At 41.1% G+C, this 23,772-nt stretch overlaps 1 protein-coding gene across 1 annotated transcript; it reads left to right on the top strand.

Annotated features, from left to right (window-relative positions):
- Nucleotides 1-541: 541 nt before the first annotated feature.
- Nucleotides 542-23,571, top strand: tbc1d13 (TBC1 domain family, member 13; the record flags this gene model as incomplete). Its single annotated transcript, XM_084442542.1, has 12 exons — nucleotides 542-606; nucleotides 4,732-4,805; nucleotides 4,933-4,973; nucleotides 5,393-5,454; nucleotides 7,563-7,662; nucleotides 8,007-8,089; nucleotides 9,153-9,312; nucleotides 11,708-11,918; nucleotides 14,912-15,075; nucleotides 18,690-18,850; nucleotides 20,828-20,885; nucleotides 22,469-23,571. 12 exons carry the CDS (start codon nucleotides 542-544, stop codon nucleotides 22,532-22,534), a joined length of 1,245 nt encoding a protein of 414 aa, XP_084298668.1. The 3' UTR covers nucleotides 22,535-23,571.
- Between the last annotated feature and the right edge of the window lie 201 nt (nucleotides 23,572-23,772).

The raw sequence follows: 23,772 nt of genomic DNA, 5'->3' as shown, positions 1-23,772 counted from the left end.
AAAATAACATACAACCGAAATAACAACATACACTACTGTTTCAAAATCAATTATTATTAATTATTAATCAAGCTACTAATTACTTCACACTTGAAGTGGAACGTTAACTTTGTTGTATACATGCCTTGCACAATCTTTACAGGTAACAGTCAGCTTCGTGGTCAGAACAGAGAACAGCACAATACACTGATGACTTGCACTGATTGGATCAGCCAGGGTTGCATAATCCTGACTTTTTGAGTTTCTGATTGATTTTGCTAGGCTACTATCAGCTATCAGCTACACATACATAAGTATACATACATAAACAATGATGAAATCAGCCCACACATGATTAAATCATTAAAACACTCAGCTAAACTCGAGGTCATACTTGTAATCTACAAAGTAGCAGGATGAAAAAGTTTCTCATTTGGACATCAAGAGAGGTGACATGACTGCTTGCCTCCGCACACGCAACTTCAATGCGCGTCATCAAGTCGCCTTTTTATGGCTTTTCTTTTGAATGGCTCGAGATGTACCAGCATAGAGATCTACCATCATGGAGATCTACCAGCATAGCTTCTGCGACCTACTGGTCGATTGCGATGGACATATTGGGCAGCTGTAGGGAGATGACCACAGCCCTTAACCCCAGTTCCCACCCCCTTCCAGAGGCACATTATCAGACACCCTCATACCTGCTTAGCATGCAGTTAAAAAGAGAAACATCATAGCTGAGCTTGCCAATGTGTAAAAAGTAGCCATAACCAGCAATGTCTGGACAAGTCACACAGGATCACTATATCAGTAGTCTCGCATAGCCAGACCTATCTCCACACTTCGTTTATGCTGTGCCAGCGCCGGAGACAGGTCTGGCTGGACATATTACCATTCTGCAATAGGGGGGAAAAAAACGCAGTATTTCTTTAAACCAATCACAGTCGTCTTGGGCGGAGCCAGCCCCGGATGCAGCGATGGTGCTCTTGCAAAATAGTCTGGATCGAATCTGATTGGTGCCGAGAGAATCTCTCTCGGCCGAATCAGATTAATTTGCATCGCCAGACTCGCCACTGATTGGGCAGTGTGACAACGAATGACAAGGTTTATGGCCAAAACCTAGATCCGTTGAGCCAGACTACTATATTAGTGACAGTCCACTATGTAAATGAAGACCAACTGAGACAGAAACCTCGACCCAGGGAGTGTATGAGTCCCAAAGTGGTAGAGTAGTATCGATAAGAGTAGCGATAAGTATCGGTATCAATAAGCAATATAGGTGTTACGGCCGTCCTATCTAATCTAGCCTAGGGCTCGTCTAATATTTCCTGGATCGACCCATAACCTAAGATTCCCTAAGCATGAGACGTAGAAGTAGGCCTCGCTTTCCCTCAGTGTTGGCACTCTCCCTAGCTACGGGTCTAAGGTGAACGCGGACATATCTGAGGATCCTGCTGATAACGCGTCTCGGCTTTGGGCTAGCTCCAGCTGCATCCACTCCCTCGTGCGACGCCTCCACGACCAGCTCCTGTCCTCTTCGCGTTCAGTCAGTTTTTAAATATTTACGATGATAAGTCTTCTATATGAATGTGTGTGTAGCTTAGACGGTTCGTTCGCGATTGACTCACGGCCAGGTCTTCTCTCACGAGATGGCCCCGCCTCGCAGGTGTTCTCAAACCTTTATACTGACACCTGGTACCCATCAAGTAGCCACGCCCCCTTAGACCCGTGATCAGTCAGTGCTAGCCTACACACTCCACTCCACTGAAATACATATACTAATCTACATTAAACTACACCATATCATAATAATCAGTATCGATACCGGTATCGCTAAAATCCTAACGATACCCATCCCTAATGAGTGGTTGTAATGTAATGGCTTTTCTAGTTCTATACTCCTCCCTGTGTTCCCATTCAGCAACTCTGCGCCAATATTTGAAACAAGCATACCAGTCTGTGGTGTTTCCTATGGATTATTGTCTAGCTGTGGCTAAGAAGCTAAGAAAATTCACATTCTCTTGCCTCTTCAATCTAATCTTCAATTTAAACCTCATGTAGGCTTTTCTAAGCGAGCTGCCAGTGTAGCTTTGCTCTAGCTATTATTTCATACCCTACAGATGTCACTCATTCAAAGGAAAGATTTACCCAATCTGAATGTCATATAGTTTGTCAGTCCCTGAGAGATGTTCAATCAGTTCCCAGGGTTATTTTCAGAGTTATGGCCAATAACATTGGCAGAAATACAGCCGGAATGACATCATATGGGGATAAAACACGTTTCATTACAATGGGAGTTAAAGGGAAATGCTCGTTTTTGACAACCTGGACCTTATTTACGACATATTATAAGAAGTTTGACTCACCGAGATCACTTTTGTGTAGTTCGGAGGCCTGTAGAAGAAATTTAAAATCCAGCGAGAGCCAGTATATCCATGTAATGACGGTGATCGGGGCACCGAGAATGCAGTTTCTCAAAATCCATTTTCGGCCGCTAAACGGTTGTTTTCATCAATCAGATTGAATAAATCGACAGTTGAGATTCCTCAACGCGAGCCATTGTTGTGGTTTTCAAATACGGGGTCTTTAGCCTCTGTAATATGATCTTTACACGCCTTTCCCCACTTGCTCCAGCACGCATGCGCACAGGCCAGCGCGCAGACTGGCTATTCTCCGGCTCACATTCTCTGCGCTACGATCGTTGTTGGTGCCGAGAATATTGTCGTCGTCATTCGTCAGCAACAATCCGATCTTTTCTTTTTTCTCAGGCCTTGCCTACATTTCTGAATTAAGATGATTATTCTTTAATATTCATTAGTAACTAAGTAGTAATTATTTATTTGGCATAAGTTATTAGTTATGCTGTTTTATTAGCATTAGGAATTTAGTCTTTTTCATGTAGGCAGGATAAGAATTTGCATACCATCCGAGCAGTACTAGTGGGCTTCGCCCACCCACGCTCACTGAGAGCAGGCTCCGAATTAGCAAGTATACCTCTGAAAAATTGAACTCCATCGCAAAGTGGATTGCTGTGGACTGCAGGCCAATTTCAATGGTAGAGGACAAGGGCTTAATAGAGGCGTTTCACATTGCTTCCTCCGATGCAACTTACAAGCAGTCTTCAAGAGGCACCATAGTTACAAAAATCCAACAGTTGTATGACATGGAAAAGATGACAAGAATGGAAGTAGGGGCCAAATACGTTGCTCTGACCGGGGATCACTGGACATCGGTCAGTAATCACAATCACAAAGCCACAATAATGTAATGTCTTTGAATTTAAATAGGCTATCTTCATTGCGGTGCTTTTGCCAGCAAAACATGGATATGTGATCAATTTGCGATTAATTAGATTAATTAATTACAGATCATGTAATTAATTAGATTAATTGTTTTAATGGTTTGACAGCCCTAACAAAAACACTACCAACGGGCGCAGGCTGGGAGGCTGACCATCATATTTGTCGCTGTTACAGTGGTCTGAATGAGCACATCTCGCTGTTACAGTGGTCTGAATGAGCACATCTCTTTGTTACAGTGGTCTGAATGAGCATATCTTGCTGCTACAGTGGTCTGAATGAGCATATCTTGCTGCTACAGTGGTCTGAATGAGCACATCTTGCTACTACAGTGGTCTGAATGAGCACATCTTGCTGTTACAGTGGTCTGAATGAGCACATCTTGCTGCTACAGTGGTCAACTACTATGCAGCCTAACCTCTACCATGGCGTACACAATTATGTTATTGAAAAACTGCCTTTCAAAAGCAGGGAGAGTCAAACTGTTAATAATAGGAGCCTAAGCATTCTTAAATCCAAATATCATGAGTCAAACAGTAATTGCTGGTTTTTGGGTGTACAAAAAAAATGCTGGGTGTCCCATTGTCTCATTACGTCACGCGCCATTACCAGAAGAAAAGCATTAAAGCTGCAGTCATTGATTTTATTTACCGCTAGATAGCAGTAAGAGACTTGTTTACCATGACTTTGACACAGACCGCAAGGCCGAAACATTGGTCTATTTGATTAAATCACCCAGCATTGAGAGCTTGAGGGTGCGGTTTCATTCCTTAATTTCCAACAAACGAAAGGCTAAAACATATAATCTACGTTTAATGCACAGGGCGAAGCAAAGGGACGGGACTGATTTTGACAACACAGGCAGAAATGCTGGAATAACAACAGTCAGGTGATCGGTAGGGATGAGTTAAAGTAGGACGCTATTAAGACACTATGGCTCAGTAAAACAATCTGATATCAGGTGATTTTAATTAGTTTTGACTGTGAATAAAATCAATGATTGCAGCTTTAAGCTAACCAGTTAGAGATCACACTGTTTTGTGAGTGGTATTAAATGTAATATAAAAAAAAAATCAGTTACCTTTTTACATTGTGCTCATCCATATCATTTTGACTCCTTTTTGAATTGTGACGCTGGATCTGCTCTTAACCCCCCACCCTCTACTGCACTCACATCTAACTGGGTGGTTACAACATCTATAACATGCTTACTGGTCTGCAGTGAAGATAAGGTGGGGAAGCCCTGCCCTTAAGCGTTTACAATGGGTACCTACCCAAACATTTCCAACAAACTCTGTGGCACCCATTCTTACAGAGCTAAAACCTCCAAAGAGCAGTGTAATCATTCCTGTAGACTAGCCTCACTAATACACCTATTTAGAGTTGATAGGATATTTTTTGTAATGGTAGCAATCTTTTTAAGGATATGGCTGTTCTTTTTTTTTTCATTCAGGATCCAGGATTTCAAGGTGGCATTGAGTGAAGAGAATATTAACTTGAAGGCGCTCCGGGAACTTTGTTTCAGTGGTGAGTTGCAAAAATGTACAATTTTCAAAAATCTTTATATCAATTTGATATAAACCATGATGTAAGGTTCTTGTTTAGGTTGTTGCCTTTTTCATTATACCCCCATGTCTCCTTTGTACTATCTCAGGAATCCCATTTGAAGGAGGCATCCGTGCACTTTGCTGGAAGGTAAGTTGCCTTATACATTGCCTCATAACAATTCTAGGTCCTCTGTTAAAAGCATGTTCTGTATTGATTTCCAATTGGTAGAGCTGTGTTCAGTCTGTAGACTGCTGAGCAAGGCCTTGGTTGAAACCACCACTGAATCACAGCATTTTCACCCCAGCAGTTACAGTGCATCCGGAAAGTATTCATACCCCTTCAGTTTTTCCACATTTTGTTATGTTACAGCCTTATTCCAAAATGGATTAAATTCTTTATTTTTTTTCTCTCAACATTCTTCCGTTGATTCCATTTTTCTCAGCATTTTTCTGGATGCACTGTATACACAACTGTGGGTGGCACTTTTTGACTGTAAAACAAAAATGTGTTTGTCTATAATTCTTATAATATTTATGAGTGATTGGGATGTTGCATACAATTTCTAGATCTTGCTCAACTACCTGCCTCTGGATCAGACAACATGGGATTCATTTCTGAAAAAACAAAGGTAAAGACAGTGAGTCGTTCGTTGTTTCCCTCAGACATTTACTCAAAATCTATTCTTATTCCATATTTATCAAGCTTGATATATAGAAGGACTAGAAAACATGTAGCTTTTGCTCAAAAGCAACACCACCTGCAAGGTAAATTCAGTTTAGTCCGATGCCTGAAGACTACTTGGAGCAGTTTATGCTGCATTCAGATGCTACTTGGAGCAGTTTATGCTGCATTCAGTTTGCCTGGGAAGTAGGAATTTGGAGTTGGAATTGATGTCACACCCGAGTTGACCGCATTCCAGAAACAACAAGGTGAAAAACCCACTTTAGCCTGATCTTTGTAGTTCTAGCGAAGTTAGGTAAATGTTTTGTCACGCCCTGTTTTTTGACTGAACTTCAGCACACACTATTTGAAACAGGTCAAATCTAGCTATAGGGAGTGAGTAATGTCAATGTCATCTTAATTATATAGCACCATTCATACAAATCAATGTAGCACATAGTGCTTTATATAAAAGGAGAAAGATAAAAACATAAATCATATAAACACAGTAAGAACAGATTTAAAAGAAACAAGCATGAAACATTTTTAAGATAGTGTAAAATAGTTTTTATTCTATTAAAAGAGTGCAAATTAAGAGCACTAAGATATTAAAATAAGCAAAGCTGCGTGATAAAAGCAATGGTAAAATCACATGTTTTAAGATTGCTTAAAAATTACCACGGTCTCAGACATTCTCAGGTCCTCTGACAGGGTTTCCAAAGGCTGGGGGTATATGAACTAAAAGCTGCCTCTTAGGGCGTATTCACATATGTTAGTGCGCACCAAAAGCGAAAGTGATACATTGTTTTCATTTCTCAGCTACTGCGGTTCGCTTTCACACGGCACTTTCTTTACTCTGGTCCAAATGCAGCACCACAAGTCACATGAAAAGGCTCAGTGCTGTCATTGGTCAATATCTTTCTGGGGATGGGTGCAAGAGCGTCATGAAAAACTTTTTAGGTCAAACATGTGGCGTGCACAAGGTAGTTGCGTCGGTCCGAGGTCGCGCGCTTTCACACCATAACTGGTGCACACAAGAATTAGTTTGAAGCCGCTCCGAGACCACCCCTTCTGGAGGGTCTCATTGCGGCTGTTTTGGTGCGCACCTGAGTGCGATTGCTGTGTTCATATAGGCTTAAACGAAGCTCTCTCGGGCCCAAAACTCATTTGGGGCGCACTAACTAGTGTCTGTGTGAATACACCCTTAGTCCTGGCTCTAGGAACCATTAAAAGCTCAGTGCCAGAGGACCTGAGGGACCTACTGGGTGTATATTTTAAAAGCATATCTGATATATATTTAGGTGCTTGATTATGTATTGACTTAGAGACTAATAAAAGATTCTCAAAATCTATTCTAAAACTGACAGGTAATCAGTGCAGTGATTTTAAACCTGGTGTGATGAGAACCATCCTTCTGGTCTTTGTAAGAACACGTACTGCATCATTTTGAATCAGTTGGAATTGACTAATCGCTTTTTTTGGTAGGCCAGACAGGAGAGCGTTACAATAGTCCAACCTGCTAGGAATAAAAGCATGCATTAGTCTTTCAGTATCAGTAGTAGGGTTTCAGAATTCAGGGAACAGTTGAAAAAACTGGAAACTTTCCATGGAAATTGAATGGGAATTATTGGAATTAATGGGGGTTATTTTTAGCAGCTGTAATTACCTTGTCATATTACGGCTAATACGTTTAGCGATATGTTATTACACAAGTATAACAAGATATGGGGAGGGGAGACTCCAGGTGTAAGTGGATAGTAATATTGATCTTATTTTTTAGTACCACCATCTTTCTGCTGTCCTTTTGCCACATATTGTAGCACTGGAGAGTCATTCTTATGCAAATTGAAAAATATTATAATATTCTAATATAATATTATACTATTCTGTTTTTATTTTTATTTTGACCCCAGTTGGCAGCCCCACTAATATTATTAACTGATGACAAACTTGATCTGATATGAACCCATTGGATCTTTTGGAATAAGAGAGACTTTACTCCAATTCAAATCGTAGAGTGAGTTTGTTGAGTTGAAATGAAATAAACCGTTGTGATTGTCTTTCTTTGTATTCTAGGGAAGTCTATTCCCAATTCCTGAAGGAGATGATTATCCAGCCAGGTATTGCCAAGGCCAAACTGGGACTGGCTAGAGAAGACGTGACCATGGAGGACCATGTGAGTTCCTCATCTCCTGTGAATCCTCACACTGCCTGTTTACAGAGGGATTATGTTTGTTTCTGTTTACAGAGGGATCAATTCATTTTATTTGTTCTATACTTAAAGGAGGGCAAAACAGAGATGCAACTATTTGAAAACAGAACATTTAAGGCTACAATATTTTATGTACAGAAATTATAAAATTGGTTTAGAAATTGTTTAGCTTTCATTGTCACATACCAGATTAGCCATTTGTAAATCAAGTACCAAAAAGTTAATACCACAAATTGTGACCTACAACATAGCATATCAATACTTTTCATTCATTCATTCTTTTTTTCTTGCTCTGTTCTATCTTGTAGCCTCTCAATCCAAACCCAGACAGCAGGTGGAATAACTACTTCAAAGACAATGAGGTTCTCCTGCAGATTGATAAAGATGTCAGGTAGGTTTGGGCCACAAACTAACTTGTATGCAAACACAAGTCCATATACAAATAGGCTTCTGGCAAGCAATGAATGAATGTTCTCTGTTATCGCCAGTGCAGCCGATTTTGCCATCTTGACTGACAGTGGATGATTGGGCAGCTGGTGCAGGTTTGCATGTCGGAGAGAGGGAGGAGAGAGAGGGATGTAGATGCTGAGAGGGGGTGGGGGCGAGAGAGTGAGGAGGACAGAGGGAGGGAGGAGAGAGAGAGAGAGGACGTTCAAGTGTTTATTGACGGATATATCTCATTGTGTGAATGGAGAACAAAAGAAGGTTGCTTCCCATTCTCTAAAAACGATCTGCAAAAACCCATAGTCGCCCTGGCAACCAGAAAGCAAACTCCATCTGCCTGAATATTTTTTTTACTTGGCCGGACAATCGGGCACATGTTAGTGTCAATAGCTGTAGCCCATTTAGTTGATGAAAAATGTCTTTCACTACATGAATATATATTTTGTCTCCCCATACGTAATCCAACACTGGGCATACGCAGTGATGGAAAATCACTTGTATGCTTGGCTGGGTTTTTAAAATGCATGATTTCTGTTTTCTTTTCATTTATGGTAAGTCTCCATTTCCTACACCAGATACTCACATGTCAACATCTTTTGTAGTTCAACTTCTGTTTCTGCCATCAAAGCAATATCATCAGCTTACATTAGAATGCTGATGTGTTCCTCTCCACATTTCTCCACTTTTAAGCTGTTTGATTTCATTGGCTTAGTCATTAATATGCACAGCGAACAATGTGGGAGACAGCGCATCACCCTGTTTAACTCCTGATGGTGTGTGTGTGTGTGTGTGTGTGTGTGTGTGTGTGTGTGTGTGTGTGTGTGTGTGTGTGTGTGTGTGTGTGTGTGTGTGTGTGTGTGTGTGTGTGTGTGTGTGTGTGTGTGTGTGTGTGTGTGTGTGAGAGAGTGAATCCCTGTTCCTCCTTGGCATCTGTATCCAGACATAATCAGTGACTGTGTGTGCGTGTATCTGTGTGTATGTCTCTGTGTGTGTGTCCTCACTCCTCCTAGGCGTCTGTATCCAGACATGGCGTTCTTCCAGCGGCCTACAGACCACCCTTGCCAGCTCATTTTGGACCCCAAGAACGAGTATGAGACCCTCAGACGCCGCGTTGAACAGACTACCCTCAAGGCCCAGACTGTCGACCGCAATCGTAGTGGTGTTACCAACGTGAGTTTTACTTTAAAGCCATATTCTAGAGCGTCTATTGTAGTGGATCCTGCTAGCTGGGGCAGCGAGACACTGTTCAGTAAACTGTAGACTGGTTCTGTCACAGTGGTGCTGTTGAGCAGGCAGACTCATTCAGCTGAGCGAGTACAAACTACACCGAATGCACGCATGCTGCTCTTGTCGAGCATTTGAAACTTTTCAAAGGTCTTTTTATTGGCGTTTTGAAGAGTACACTAATCTAATGTTCCAGAGCACAATTTCAAAGATCACCCAACCTACCAACCCCCCTCCCATCTCTGTCTCAAAGCGACTCAACCTTAAATAAAAACTAAAAAATATAAAATATATATATAAAAATTCACTATTCCTTCAACAGTATGTTTTTTGTATTGGATTTTAATCTTGGCAGTTTTGATTTGATCTTGAGCCCAATAATTATAGCTGGTATACGGGGCTGGTTCAAGCCCCAGGCTGGCCCTCTTGATCTGGTGCGCTGCTGAGTGAGTTCCTATCAATAATTGACTACCGTTTGTTCCCTTGAGAATGGAACTTAATGTAACCCCCAACACTAGCGCAAAACCTCCAGGGGCGTTTTTCATGCTGGCTGAACCTGTGGATTGACTCAACTATGGAGGACACATGACAGAACAGCAAAATAGACATTTCAGCAGTTGAACTGACAAATGACAGAGTAATTAAAATAATAAGTAGTTTATATCATAGTTTTACCTATAAAAGTCTATATTTCAGTTTTATCTTTTACCCTAAAAAAAAACATGGATAATGGCTTGAATTGAAGAAAATACCATTATGAATCAAGAGCGTGTGAAAGCTCTGTTGCAAGCGTGTACAAACAACTTTGGTGTGTAATTCTTGCATTTCCGGAAGCGGAACTCCTGCCTGAGTAATAGTAGAGGAAGCACTTTGGCTCAAACTGAGGTGAGTCTGCAGTGTGACAGCGAGTGTGGCCTGATGTGGATAGATTGATAACACCTTTAGAAAAAAAAAAGAAGTATTTTTTATATGTTTGTGTACATCCATTCCTTTAAATAATCACAATTGTAATTCCTTTAGTGTTTCTTCTTCTCTGTGTGCTTTCCCTCCTTCAGCAAGCTCAATCAAAAACTGATTAAAGATGTTTACATTCCAACAAAGTCAAAACTGAAATTAATATCACGATTCACCCCCCAATGATGGAATATTCCCAACTGTACTTTAATAAATAAAAAAAATCGATCTTTTCTCTCCCTCATACTTCTGTAACTTTAACCATACAGTAAAGGTGCTGTATGTGGTTTGTGATTTCCTGTTAGACTTAAGAAACATTTTGAAAGATTTTGAAAAATTAAACTGACAAAATCCCCGCCCCTCTCTTCAGGCCTCCCTCTAAACCCACTCCTCCAAACTGGGGGAAAACAAATGACACTTGGCAAGTAGGTAGGTTGATAGACAGGTCAGCCAGCAAATCATTTCAAGTTGCCAACTCAAAATGATTGGACGCACTTATTACAGTCCTGCGACTTCACAGATTACAGATTTATTTCATTTTACTGTCAGAGCACTTTATTTATTGATTGCTCTTGGGGATGTAATGAGAATTGCAAAAAATAACAAAGTGCTTCTGAGCCACAACCACATACTGCACCTACTGCATTTTATCAGAAGTATATCTGGCTCATGGTGGCAAACGTTAGCATCCCTTATCCCTTGGTTCCACTGTGTCCATCAGCGTCAACTGTCAGCGTCTATTAAAAATCAAGAAAGGAACCTCGGCGGTTCTCTAACGTTGGACGCTGGCATTGAACGTAACGCAATGGCTGCAGTGGAGCGGCTGTCATTAATTACAATGGATCCATTTCCTTAGCGTTCCTTAGCCAAATGGGAACAGTCCATCATTTATATGCTCCAGTGTGCGGACTCTACTCTTTTCTCATTTACTATTCCGGTTTGTCCTGGTCTGCATAGTGAAGGGGCAAGCTCTTTTCTTTTCATTAAACTTTACATTGAACCTTTTTCCATTACAATATCATGAATACACATGTGAAAAGACAGTTTGATCTACCTTTTCTTTAAGTAGCTAAACATGACTTCAACAGTATTTTACCAGGTCTTGGATAGTCTGAAAAGTTTGGTCCTTCAATCCTCAACCATCTGCTTTTTCATTGAACAGTTGTCCCACATGAACACTAACATAGCAAAGCAATGCTAGGGTCCCACAGTCAACTTCTGTGCTCGACTGTGTGACCATTACCTCTCAGACACGGATTGACTGATCATTTCTAAGTCACAGCAATTTCTGACTTCTGTTTTCCCTCTTTGCCATTTCTTCCTTCATCATGTAAAAAGTAAACAAATATTGTATACTGTAAACAGTCTCTCTTCTTCCCCTTTCCAGGTTAGCTCCCCAGGGAAGTCCCTCAACCTGTACCCCTCTAACGAGTATGAAGTACTTCCCAATGGCTGTGAGGCTCACTGGGAAGTGGTGGAGCGCATCCTCTTCATCTACGCCAAGCTCAACCCGGGCATTGCCTATGTACAGGGCATGAACGAGATCGTGGGGCCCATCTACTACACATTTGCCACGGACCCCAACAACCAATGGAAAGGTTGGCACTGGAGCTATAGTGGAATGTTACTCATTTTATTGTGAGCCTGTTAGGGTTCAGACAGCTTATTGTCATTTTCATCCATGTTAGCAGTAACATTGCGTTCCCTGCCCTCTAGGACATAGTCTTTCTGAAGCATCGGATACACTAGAAGACTTTTACAATCTTAACAGATTATGAAGTGACTGGGAGTATACACTAGACGACTGGCTTCTGCTGATTTTTGTATGACAACTGAAAAACTGGGTATCGCACATTTAACGACTGGACGAGTTTACACTACACGATTGCGTCCAGAATCTTCTCAAAAATATCAAACATGTTTGATATGCTCCGACTTGGATCGGGAGAAGTCTGTTCTCATCATACACTTGCCGATTTAAATCAATCAATGAAGTCAATGAAGCAGTGAAAGCAAATTCAAAAATGTAAAGTCATATGCAGGTTTATTCTGCATCGGAGCCCATAAGAAAAAATCCCACAGTGCACTGTGAACATGCAATGAAGTCCAATACTTTTTGAAAACAACAGCGGACAAAAATATATCTGATGCGCGAGAAGACAAATTACAACGGAACCACTATATTTTTGACATTTGTCATCTCTAAGGCCTCATTTTCCTCCTGTTTACAGGTCTTTCAGGTCTCGTTCACCAATATCTTCATTTTATTTCTCAAAGTTCTTAAAGGACAATGCTCGTTTTTGACAACCTGGACCTTATTTACGACATATTATAAGACGTTTGACTCACCGAGATCACTTTGGTGTAGTTCGGAGGCATGTAGAAGAAATATTTAAAATCCATCGCTAGTTGTGCTTACATAGAGTATAGGCCTGTTGTGGTTTTTCACATGCCTCTGTAATATGATCTTAAGAAACGTCTTTCGAAACGAAATAGCTTCCTCGCACAGCGCGCAATCGTTGCTCCAGCACACTGTGCGCATGCGTGCTGGAGCAAGTGAGGAAGCTATTTCGTTTCGAAAGACGTTTCTAAAGATCATATTACAGAGGCATGTGAAAACCCACCACAGGCCTATGCTCTATGTAAGCACAACTAGCGATTCATGAAGACAGATTGATGTAAACAACCGTTTCACGGCAGAAAATAGATTTTTAGAAACTGCATTATAAGTGCCCCGACCACCGACATTACATGGATATACTGGCTCGCGCTGGATTTTAAATTTCTTCTACATGCCTCCGAACTACACCAAAGTGATCTCGGTGAGTCAAACGTCTTATAATATGTCATAAATAAGGTCCAGGTTGTCAAAAACGAGCATTGTCCTTTAAGAAACTCCTTAGAAAAGTCCTAAGAAAAGTCATCATCAGATTCATGACCTTTTAATTGTTTTTAGCACCTGTGTTCTGGTAATGATGCATCCCATCACCATGCTTCATGATAGGGATGATGATCTTACAGTAGGTTGATGTGCAGTGTTAGCTTTGCGCCAAACAGCGCTTAGTGTTGAGCCCAAAACGTTTTTTGTAGTCTTATCCGACCATAGAGATCATTCTACTTGAACTCGAGTCTCCCACATGCCTTCGGGCAAACTCTAACCGAGATTTAATGTGAGTTGTTTTCAACAAGGACTTTCATCTTGCCACTCTCCCATAAAACCCATATTTAAGTGTCCAGGCTATTGTTGTCCCATCTTAGCCATGGAAGTTAACTCCTTCAGGGTTAGCATAGACCTCTTGGTGGCCTCTCTGACTGGGGCCTGCCTCGTCCTGTTACTTAGCTTTTGAGGATGACTTGTTTTTGAGGACGACTGGTCAGAGTCAGAGATTAGGTCATTCCACTTATTAGTGACCCCTGACAGAAATATAGAGTTTGTATTGGTGTTAAATGCTGATAAAACCAAATGTAAGTTTTTCTCGAAATCACATATGAGTGTACCTGATGACTTACTGAGTTACTCTGAATGAGTTACTCTGAATGTTGTTCGCATTGAACATGCCCTTGCATACAAGCTCCTGGGCATTTGGATGAACTAATTTTTCCTTCAAAAAGCATATCGTCACCTTCTTAAAATAATGCCCAAGTAATATTTTCAAGTTAAAAAAAAAAAAAAAAAAATGGCCTCAAGGGGTCCATGAGTCAAAATATAGGCATAGGTTGACATAGGCCATTATACTACCGGGGTAGGAACAGTGTGATCTTTTCAATTGAGGATGCAGTGAATTTTAGCAGTGGTGGCCTGCATAATGAAGAGATGACTCGGGTAAAAAAAAAAAAAGGGTTTTCATCAAAAAATGTTTTGGGCCATTATTTTAAGAAGGTGATGATATACAGTAGATGTGTTGCTCTAGAAGTTGAGAGTACAATTGGGAATAGAAATAGGATCTTGGTTCTTGATTATGTAGGAATTATCTATATTAAGGCTGCTCTCACTGAACTAGATTTTATTTAAATCAATTAATAAGCAAAAGTGCAACAGTGGTAGTGTAAAGTTCAAATTACTAGTCATGTCATGTAGGTCATTCAGTGCTCTCTCTGTATAAGGCCTCTTACCGAACCGATAGTACCCACCTACAGTACCTAAACTCTTTTATCAATGCTTCAGGTCCCTTTGGTTACATACATTTGGTTACAGAATAGGGAAAGTGTAATTTTAGTTATTTTGCACCGTTCCTATGGAACCATCTCCAGAAGTCTTTAAAGTTGGACGCACTAGTGCCGTCAGGACAATTCCAAGGACTGATTAGGGACTTGCTTCTGATGACTAAGTGTCAACTTTGTACATCTGTTCTATTTGATCTATTTTACTCATCGTCACTGTAAATGAGGGCAACCTCAGTGACCTTTGAGTTTAAATAAAGGTTATTGAATTGAATTTTTTTCCTTTGTGACCTCTGGTCTTATTGGCATCACAACCAATAGATGCTTGTTTGCCAGTTGGTATACATTAGGTGTGTCAGCTAATTCATGGATTTATTGTGTAGTGATCTGAAAGATGAATTACTGATCGTTGTCTGTCTATGTTTGTCAGAACATGCTGAAGCGGACACCTTCTTCTGTTTTACCAACCTGATGTCAGAGAACAGGGACAACTTCATTAAAAGCCTGGATGACTCACAGTGTGGTATCACATACAAGATGGAAAGTGTCTACTCCATGCTCAAAGATAAGGACATGGAGCTTTATCTCAAACTGGTAAGCACTAGCTCAAATCCCGACACACCAATCACACGCAATTTTGGGTCTGATAAAGAGGGGTTAACATTTCACATTTTTGATATCTGCTGCTGCTCTCTCTCTCTTTCTCTCTCTTTCTCTTTCTCTCTCTCTCTGTCTCTCTCTCTCTCTCTCTATATATATATATATATATATATACATACATACATACACACCAGGTTTTCCGTTAGCCAGTTATTACCGTTTTTTGTCTGGAGCAAATCTGCTGCTGCTTTCTCATTCTCTCTCTCTCTCTCTCTCTCTCTCTCTCTTTCTCTCTCTTTCTCTCTTTCTGTCTTTCTCTCTCTCTCTCTCTCTCTCTCTCTCTCTCTCTCTCTCTCTCTATATATATATATATATATACATACATACACACCAGGGTTTCCGTTAGCCGGTAATTACCGTTTTTTGTCCGGAAAAATCCGTTGAAGTCCGATATATTAAAATCTGTCCGGTCATAATGTTCGGACAAAATAATTCCCCCTAATTGTATTAGGCCTACAAAAGGCTAAAATAAAATTTCCATATATTATGATTCCTTTTGAATATAAAAAAACGAATAGGCCTATTCATTTTATTCCGTTAATGTGTAGGCTATTGGCTAGTAGCCCTATGCGATGAAAAAACAGCCGTAAGATAAACCTGCCTATAGGCTAGCAGGCCACCATAGCAAGCGAGAGGGAGCCTGATCAAGGTACGGAGCTTGAGGCGAAAATGGAAAGGCCTATTAATATCGAATGGAAATTAGCCTATGCACGTTGTAAATTCTTACACTTTATTTAAGTAGGCTATATTTATTTTCAGAGTTTTTTTCTATTTTAGCCTATCTGATAAAAGGCCGAAATTAGACTATAGGCCTAGCCTATGAATTCCAATCAGCGCAGCCGTAAGCCTTTAATTAAATTAATTAAAATGTTACGAGAAGCCTACATGTTGCCTAATCTCTTGCACTAAAAATGTTATATATCTAGACATGCATTGTGGCATTTCTTTATTTAGCCAAGCCCGCCTATCAGTTGTTTCTCAACAGTTATGTCCTCCTCATAGCCTACTGCGATGTCCGTGGTTATAATGACACTGTTTTATTGATAAAAAGGATAGGCTAAAACTGGAAAGAGAAATTAGTAAACACATATTACTGTCGCGAATCCCAAACCAATTAGCCTACATCCTCAAATCTGATTCATGCAATTGAAATAAACATTCATGTTCTAGCCTACAGTCGCAATACACTCAGTCTATAACCAAAGGTGACTATTTTTGTGGCTGTGCAATTACATATAGGCCTAGCGCATGGAATAATGACAGCCTATCACACATTTAATCATACGGATGCGAAATAAGACAATAAATGGCATATAAGCTACACAACGGCCAATCACCGCGACAAACACCTATAATAAGCCTAATATTATATAATAATGACCGTGCAGTGTATTTCAAAAACATCATCTTCGTGTGGAACAGAACTTCAAGGAGGCTATACGTCTAATCATCACTTTATTGAGCAAGCCTTTTACATGGGGTCAAATCTTCGGCATGACTACTTTCCCATACGAGGTGCCGAGCTTATATCTGGCTTCAGGCCAGGAATCACATGACAAACAAATTTGCATACAAGGAATACAAACATGGTCAAAAACGGTCAACTGATGTTCTGACCCCCTCGGACATGTGGCTATTTGTGTGCTTCCTGTGTCCTCCTAGGATCATGTTACAACTGTAGGCTAACTGACTTCAAAGGCGCTATCTTATTGACTCAGGACAGAAATGCTGACTCAGGACAGGACATCTGCTATAACTCACATGTTCAACTACTTAGGTTAACACAGTTCCTAGTTTAGTCTATTCATTATTCTTAATAAAATGATTACTACATGAGAGTAATACAGTATGATTGATGTAATACAATATAATACAGTATAAAAATATACTACAACCGGAATTTCTCCAGTTTGTCCGGAAAAGTCTAATCTTCCCGCACACATTGACCGGTACCGGTTTTCTCTAACGGAAACCCTGATACACACGGTTCTATGCAAAAGTCAGCCACAGACCACACAAGAAAATAGTTTCAAGCTATTTATCTGGGCAGTAAGTTTATTTGTTCTTCGGTGAGTGTTGCTCTTTTCCCTGTCCAAGTGATCCCACACTTCAATTATGTCAAGGTCGGGGTTCTGAGGTAGCCAGTCTAATACTGTAAGTGATCCATCAGCAGACCTCCGCTCCAGATAGGCCTTAATTCTGTTTGGGGGTCATTATCACGCTGAAAAATAACATTTTTGCCAATCAGTCATTTCCCCAAAGGTACAGTACAGTATGATGAATCAAACTCTGTTTATGTTTCTCAGTATTCATCATTCCATCGATTTTGACCAGATCCCCTACACCACTGGCTGAAATGTACCCCCAGACCATGACAGAGCCGTCAATGTGCTTCGCCGAAGGCTGCAGACGGACATCAACATACTTCTGTCTGACTCTTCTTCTGACATACTGGTGTCTTTCTGAACCAAAAATGTCAAATGTGGACTCATCATTCCATAAGATGTTCTGCCACTGGCTGTTGCTCCATGCTTTTGGGTCTTTCGCTTCAATTGCGTCTGCTTGTTGCCTTTCCGCAATAATGGTTGCTTATCTGCAACACGCCCTACAGACCATTTCTTACAAGACTTCTTTTCACGGTCGATGTGTGTACAGTACTTGTACTTTTGTACTAGATGACTGCCAGATGCTGAGCAAGCACTTCACTGGATTCCCTTCTGTCCCTTTAAGAACTGACCTTTAAGTAGCTTTTTGGGTCTTCCACTGCATTTAATGTCTTCAACTTGCCCAGTTTTTCTACAAATTTTCTTTGACAGCTTGAACACTACATCTTGAAAATCTGGTTTGGTGGGCTATTGCTTGCTGACTACAGCCTTGTTAATACAAACCTATTATTTGAAGTGTACTAGCATAGCCAAACCTCTCCTGGAGGCCCCCCAGTATTTGTAGTTTCCATCCAATACACCAATGCATTTGTTAGATTACATTAGTACCATTAGCACACCTAGTTCAGCTAATCAAAAGCTCATTCAGTTGAATCAGGTGTGTTGGTGGTGTAATTTAACGAGTACCTGGAATGACTGGGGTGTCTCGAGGAGAGCTCTGGGAACCAAACCTTCAAAACAAGAAATTCATGTTTTTTTTTTTAAATTGTTTATTTATATTTATTCTAATGTTATATTGTGTTTTACAAGCAAATAAACACGCACTGCCCAGATAAATAGCTTTAAACAGGATTTTCTTGTGTGGTCTAACAATTAAGCATAGTACTTTATGTACGATATTTGTCAGGAGGGCACTGATATTTTCAAGTATGTTTGGAAATGATGTCCAACAAAAAGTGCTCAAACCTTAATGAATAGCCCGAATTTATGCCAAACAAGGCATCTGATGTCGCTACTCTTGAGTAGAGATATAATTTAACTGCTCATAGATTCGATACTTTAACTCTTAGAATTATTTTTCCTATTAATATTCTGTTCTCTTTGTTCTCCCACCCCTGTTGTCTTTCAACACCCCCATGTCTCCTGCCCCTCTCTCTTTCACAGCAAGAGCAGAACATCAAGCCCCAGTACTTCACTTTCCGCTGGTTGACCCTGCTCCTTTCCCAAGAATTCCTGCTTCCAGATGTCATCCGGATCTGGGACTCGCTCTTTTCCGACCAGGACCGCTTCCACTTCCTCATTCTGGTCTGCTGCGCCATGCTCACGTGAGTTGAGATCCCCATTCCGCCATTTCCTTGCCCTTCACTAAGGGCCAGTTTATGGTCGGGTGAAACTTGTCTTACCGAATATAAATTGGCCTTTAGTGAAGGAGGGTTAGGATTAGGGTTAGAAAATGTTCAGACACTTTCTGCATTCACAATTCGGCCCACACACTAAGCAAGAGACACTCAACTGAGCCAACACTTTGTGTCATCTCTACGGAATCAATGCACAAGCATCATTTGTTTAGAATTTGTGCAACAGACTTTTCAGGTGGTGTAGCGGTCTAATGCACCGTGTTTCGGTACAGCTGCCCACTGGGGAACCGGTCTTGCCAGATCCAAGTAAGACCAGATCCCAAAGGGAGTGGCATATTGGGCCGCCGCTCCCTGAGGGGGGTTGGTTTAATCTCGGCTCGAGGGTTCCTGGCGCTGCAGTGACTCCGTCTGGTGTTGGAATTAAGGTTGTGAGCTAAGAGAGTGAAGGAACTGTCTGTCCTTCGCATCGCTAACCAGCAGAAATGTGCAAGGCAAGGCAAGTTTATTTGTATAGCACATTTCAGCAATTCAAAGTGCTTTACATGAGACATTAAAAACATCAAGACAAAGTGCAAGAAACTCATAAAAGGTCATATAAAACGAAATGCAAAAAAAGGACATTTAAAACAAAATGCAGGAAAAATAAAATACAGGAATAAAAGTAACAGTTCAGTGTATGAATGAATAGTTAGTTGATTTAATAAAAAGCAGCGGCGAAAAGTCTTCAGTCTTGATTTAAAAGAACTGAGAGTTGCACCAGACCTGCAGTTTTCTAGAAGTTTGTTTTGAGCATAAAAAATGAACGCTGCTTCTCCATGTTTTGTTTTAACTCTGGGCAAGGTATCCTCAACAAGTTAGTAGGGGGTAATTGGATCCTAGGTCAGGGTTAGTTGGCAATATTTACAAAGAAGTCAAAATGAGAAGAACTTGCATTGTTGGATAACAAAATAACTTCAATTAGACTAGCAGCCAGCCAGCCTATACCCCAGTCGCTTAGGCGTGGGGTCAAAAACCTGCAGCCTGCTGGTCCTGATCTCCGGATGTCCAGCAGTCTGCATCCGTCTACAAGCCCTGGGAGACGGGCCACGACTCGGTCTACAAGCCCTGGGAGACGGGCCGCGACTCGGTCTACAAGCCCTGGGAGGATGACATCTGGGAGGATGACCTCTGGGAGGCCTACTTCGAACCCTCCACGTATGACGACGAGCCCATGCTGCAGCCGTCTCCTGTGTCTGTCCTGCATCCTGCCTCTCCTGATCCTGCATTTCCTAAACACCAGGGTCACCCTGACATCTGGCAGTCATCCTTTGAATGGTCACATCTGGCCAGGAGAGGCCGTGGCTCCTGTGGTTCCCAACGCCACTGGTTCAGTCCACTGCACAGTGCCCCAGAGTACCCGCTGCCAGCGCCCTAGAGTAACCGTTGCTGGCGCAGTCCCCTGCAACTGTGATGCTATCACAATCCCCTGCAACTGTGACTCTGGCACAGTCCCTTGAAACTGTGATGCTGGGGCGCCCTGGTAGCTCACCGAGTAAGGCGTGCCCCATATGAAGGCTAGTCCTTCGCGCGGCGGATCTGGGTTCGATTCCCGGCTTAGGTCCTGTGCCGCATGTCCTCCCCTCTCTCTCTCCCACGTTTCCTGTCTCTCTCAAACTGTCCTGTCCCATTAAAGCTGAAAAGCCCTAAAAAATATATCAAAAAAAGAAAAGAAACTGTGATGCTGGCACAGTCCCTTGAAACTGTGATGCCAGCGCAGTCCCCTGAAAATGTTTGATTTGACTACTATTTCCAGTTTTGACACCTGTTAGGTGTCAACTGGACTTTTTAGATCGCTGAGGTTCAGATCTTTAAGTTCTACTGTGCTATATTCCCCATTCCCCATTTTTTAAAATGCGGTAAGAGTTTTTATCTGTGGTTACTGTTTTATTCCCTTTGTGATTGCAGATTGATCCGTGATCAGTTGCTGTCTGGAGATTTCACAATCAACATGAGATTGCTGCAGGTAAGAACCTACCCTAACAGACACCATGAGCTATGATGCAGTTCTAAGTTAGTTGGTTATTTCATGATGGCAATATGCAATTTGTACAGTTACACAGCGTAGTGTCGCCTCCATGTTAAACCAGGAATCACCTCTCCGTCCGCTTAACTTCTAATGTGAATGAAACGCATAAAGCACAGGAGTGCTAACTTTATTGCGACACAGCAAACGTCATAAAATATAACTCCAGACCAAATATGACTGCAACATTAATTAAATAATAGCAAACGTACAAAATGAAAGAAAGGTACTACTAGAAATGGTGCTCTGAGAACAAAGACGTCCGCCCATGAATGCGTATTGTGTATTTGTGACCTTCCCATGTCGAGATATGGTCGTTTCAATTCTCCCCATTGACAATGGGTGGAATTTTTCGTCCCAAGTCCAAAAAATGAATGCAGGTGAATGGCTGGCCATGTTTGGGCAGCTTGTGGACCCGCCCAGTGATTCCCATGCGCTGTCGCTGGGACGGAGGTAATAATCACAATGAGGACAGATTTAAAAGAAACAATAAAAGTCAAAGAATTAAATATTAAAAGATAGTGTAAAGTAGAATAAAAACTATAAAAACAAAGAACACAATACATTAAGAGCACTAAGATATTAAAACAAGCAAAGCTACGTGGTTAAAGCAATGTTTTGAGGTCTCGCTTAAAAGTTACCACTGTCTGACATCCTCAGGTCCTCTGGCAGGGTGTTCCAAAGGCTGCGGGTATAAAAACCTGAAGGCTGCCTCCCCCTGCCTCTTAGTCCTGGCTCTAGGAACCATTAAAAGCTCAGTGCCCGAGGACCTGAGGGACCTACTACTGTAGGTGTATGAAACTGTTCCTAAGTTCCTGCCCCTCCTCAGTCCTTGCTCCTCCTCAGTCCTTGCTCCTCCTCAGTCCCTGCTCCTCCTCATTCCCTGCTCTTCCTCCATGATGGCAAGAATGGATGAGCTTTGTCTCCTGACACTCCTATGAACAGGTCCACCTACTCTGAGGCAAAATTTGCATGACCATCATCATGTTTGGGGAATAAATCCAACACCATTTGGATTTTTTCTGCTTCAAAGATTCATTGAGATTCAACAGCTTGATCATGAGCTAATCGAAAGAATGTACAGCATGCATAGAATGGAGGGAGTCATTGTAAAACAATTAGTTTTTGGTGGAGGTGCTAATAGAAAAAATGCAGTCAGTGTGCAACATTATAACAGCTTTGGCTTGGAGAATGCATGTGGGATATTCAGCGTTCTGTAATTCTTTAAATTCCTTTTCTGATAAGGCTTTTTAAGCTTGCTAGTTGTTTTACATAAATATCACTATAAATGATAAAGTAATGGCTCTGGCGTTCTAAAGTAAGCTCTGTTAAAGGCCTTGACATCAAAACGCGTAGCCGCAGTAATAGTGCTCACTTTTGAGGAGCATCAAGAACCACTGCGGTAATGGGAATTCCATGCTTTGGGGCAGAGAAGCTAACGGTGTAGTATGTTATTAACCATGTCCTGTCTGATTGTTTTAGTATTTTCAGGTGTATTTTAACAGCTTTTTAATTATTTTTAGGACTACCCCATCTCAGATGTTCACACTATCCTAACCAAGGCCAAGGAACTACAAGATGGCTCATAGCCACGCCCCCTTTCTTCACTCCCCTTACACGCTGTCTTTGGATCAAAGGGTGGGGATGACCTTTGAATCTGGTAACTCGGGAAACAACTGGGCCCCAATGCATCTTGGGAGGGAGAGGGCGCATGCTACTTGGCACAAGATCCATTATGAGAGTAAACAAACTGAACACGTAGGCCTCTCTCTTCCCATCTGCTGGCCCAGGGGGAGAGTATGCAGCCCCGGTCCCTCTGTACATGAAGCATAGAAACTAGAAGAACTTCTTCTACTACAGATCCAGCATTTAAGTCTTATCAGACTTGTGTGGTAACACTCCAAGGGTTTTATAACTACGCAAATAAGGATGTTTTACTTTTCAGGATCCTCCTTTCAAGTGTGGCATGAATGTAATATGTTTGCTTTAGAAATGTTTGTGCTTTTTCCATAGTGAAAATCATACAAGAAAAGAAATGCAGCAGTGCCATGCAGATTACTTATTGCTCTAGAGGACAACTAGAAACACAGGTTTCATCTGATTCATAGAACACCTAGTCTTATAGAGAGCCAAAGTAAAGTGTAATTTACTAGTCCTGAAATGCGGTCAGAGGTAACGCTCAGTTGCTTACAGGAATTCCTCCGGAGAATTTGAAAAATCTGCAAAATAATGTCAAATGTCAATAAAAGACAAATTTTCGTTTTTTTCATCAATTTTCAAGCATTACGTTTTCCATTTTAAAAAGTGCAATATCAGCTAATTGTATAAAGAATGGAAATTGGATTAACTCATAAGACAAAATGGTAGCGCTTTATTTTCCCACCCGGTAATTACATTGTAAGAACTAGGTAAATACATAGGAACAAGATGTATTTATCTAGTACTGTACCTATTTTTTGTTTCATCAAAGGACATTTGCGCACAATGGCCCTGTTATGGGCTCTCTGTTAGGACCTACCTGCAGCAGTCATTGCAACACCTATAGCCACGAAAACACTACTACAAGTAGGTAAATATTTCTTGCTCGTTTGTATATACCTACTGTAATAATTACAATGTAATTAACCGGGCGTACAATAAAGGAGTACCGTCAAAATGTAGAAACTGTCTTACTGTAAGTCTGTGTCAAACAGATATTATTTGTACAGTTATTCAGAATTCCTATGGGAAATTTGAATGAGGAATTTCTGTAAATAACCAGAAAATAAGTAGCATTGTTAGTGCTTACATATGACAACACCATATTGGCTCTCTGTGGAACAGATGT

Source organism: Borostomias antarcticus (genome assembly GCF_949987555.1).
Source record: "Borostomias antarcticus genome assembly, chromosome: 8".
NCBI classification, from domain to species: domain Eukaryota; kingdom Metazoa; phylum Chordata; class Actinopteri; order Stomiiformes; family Stomiidae; genus Borostomias; species Borostomias antarcticus.
Note: the sequence above shows the minus strand (reverse complement) of the source record. Positions and strands in the feature narration are given on the sequence as shown.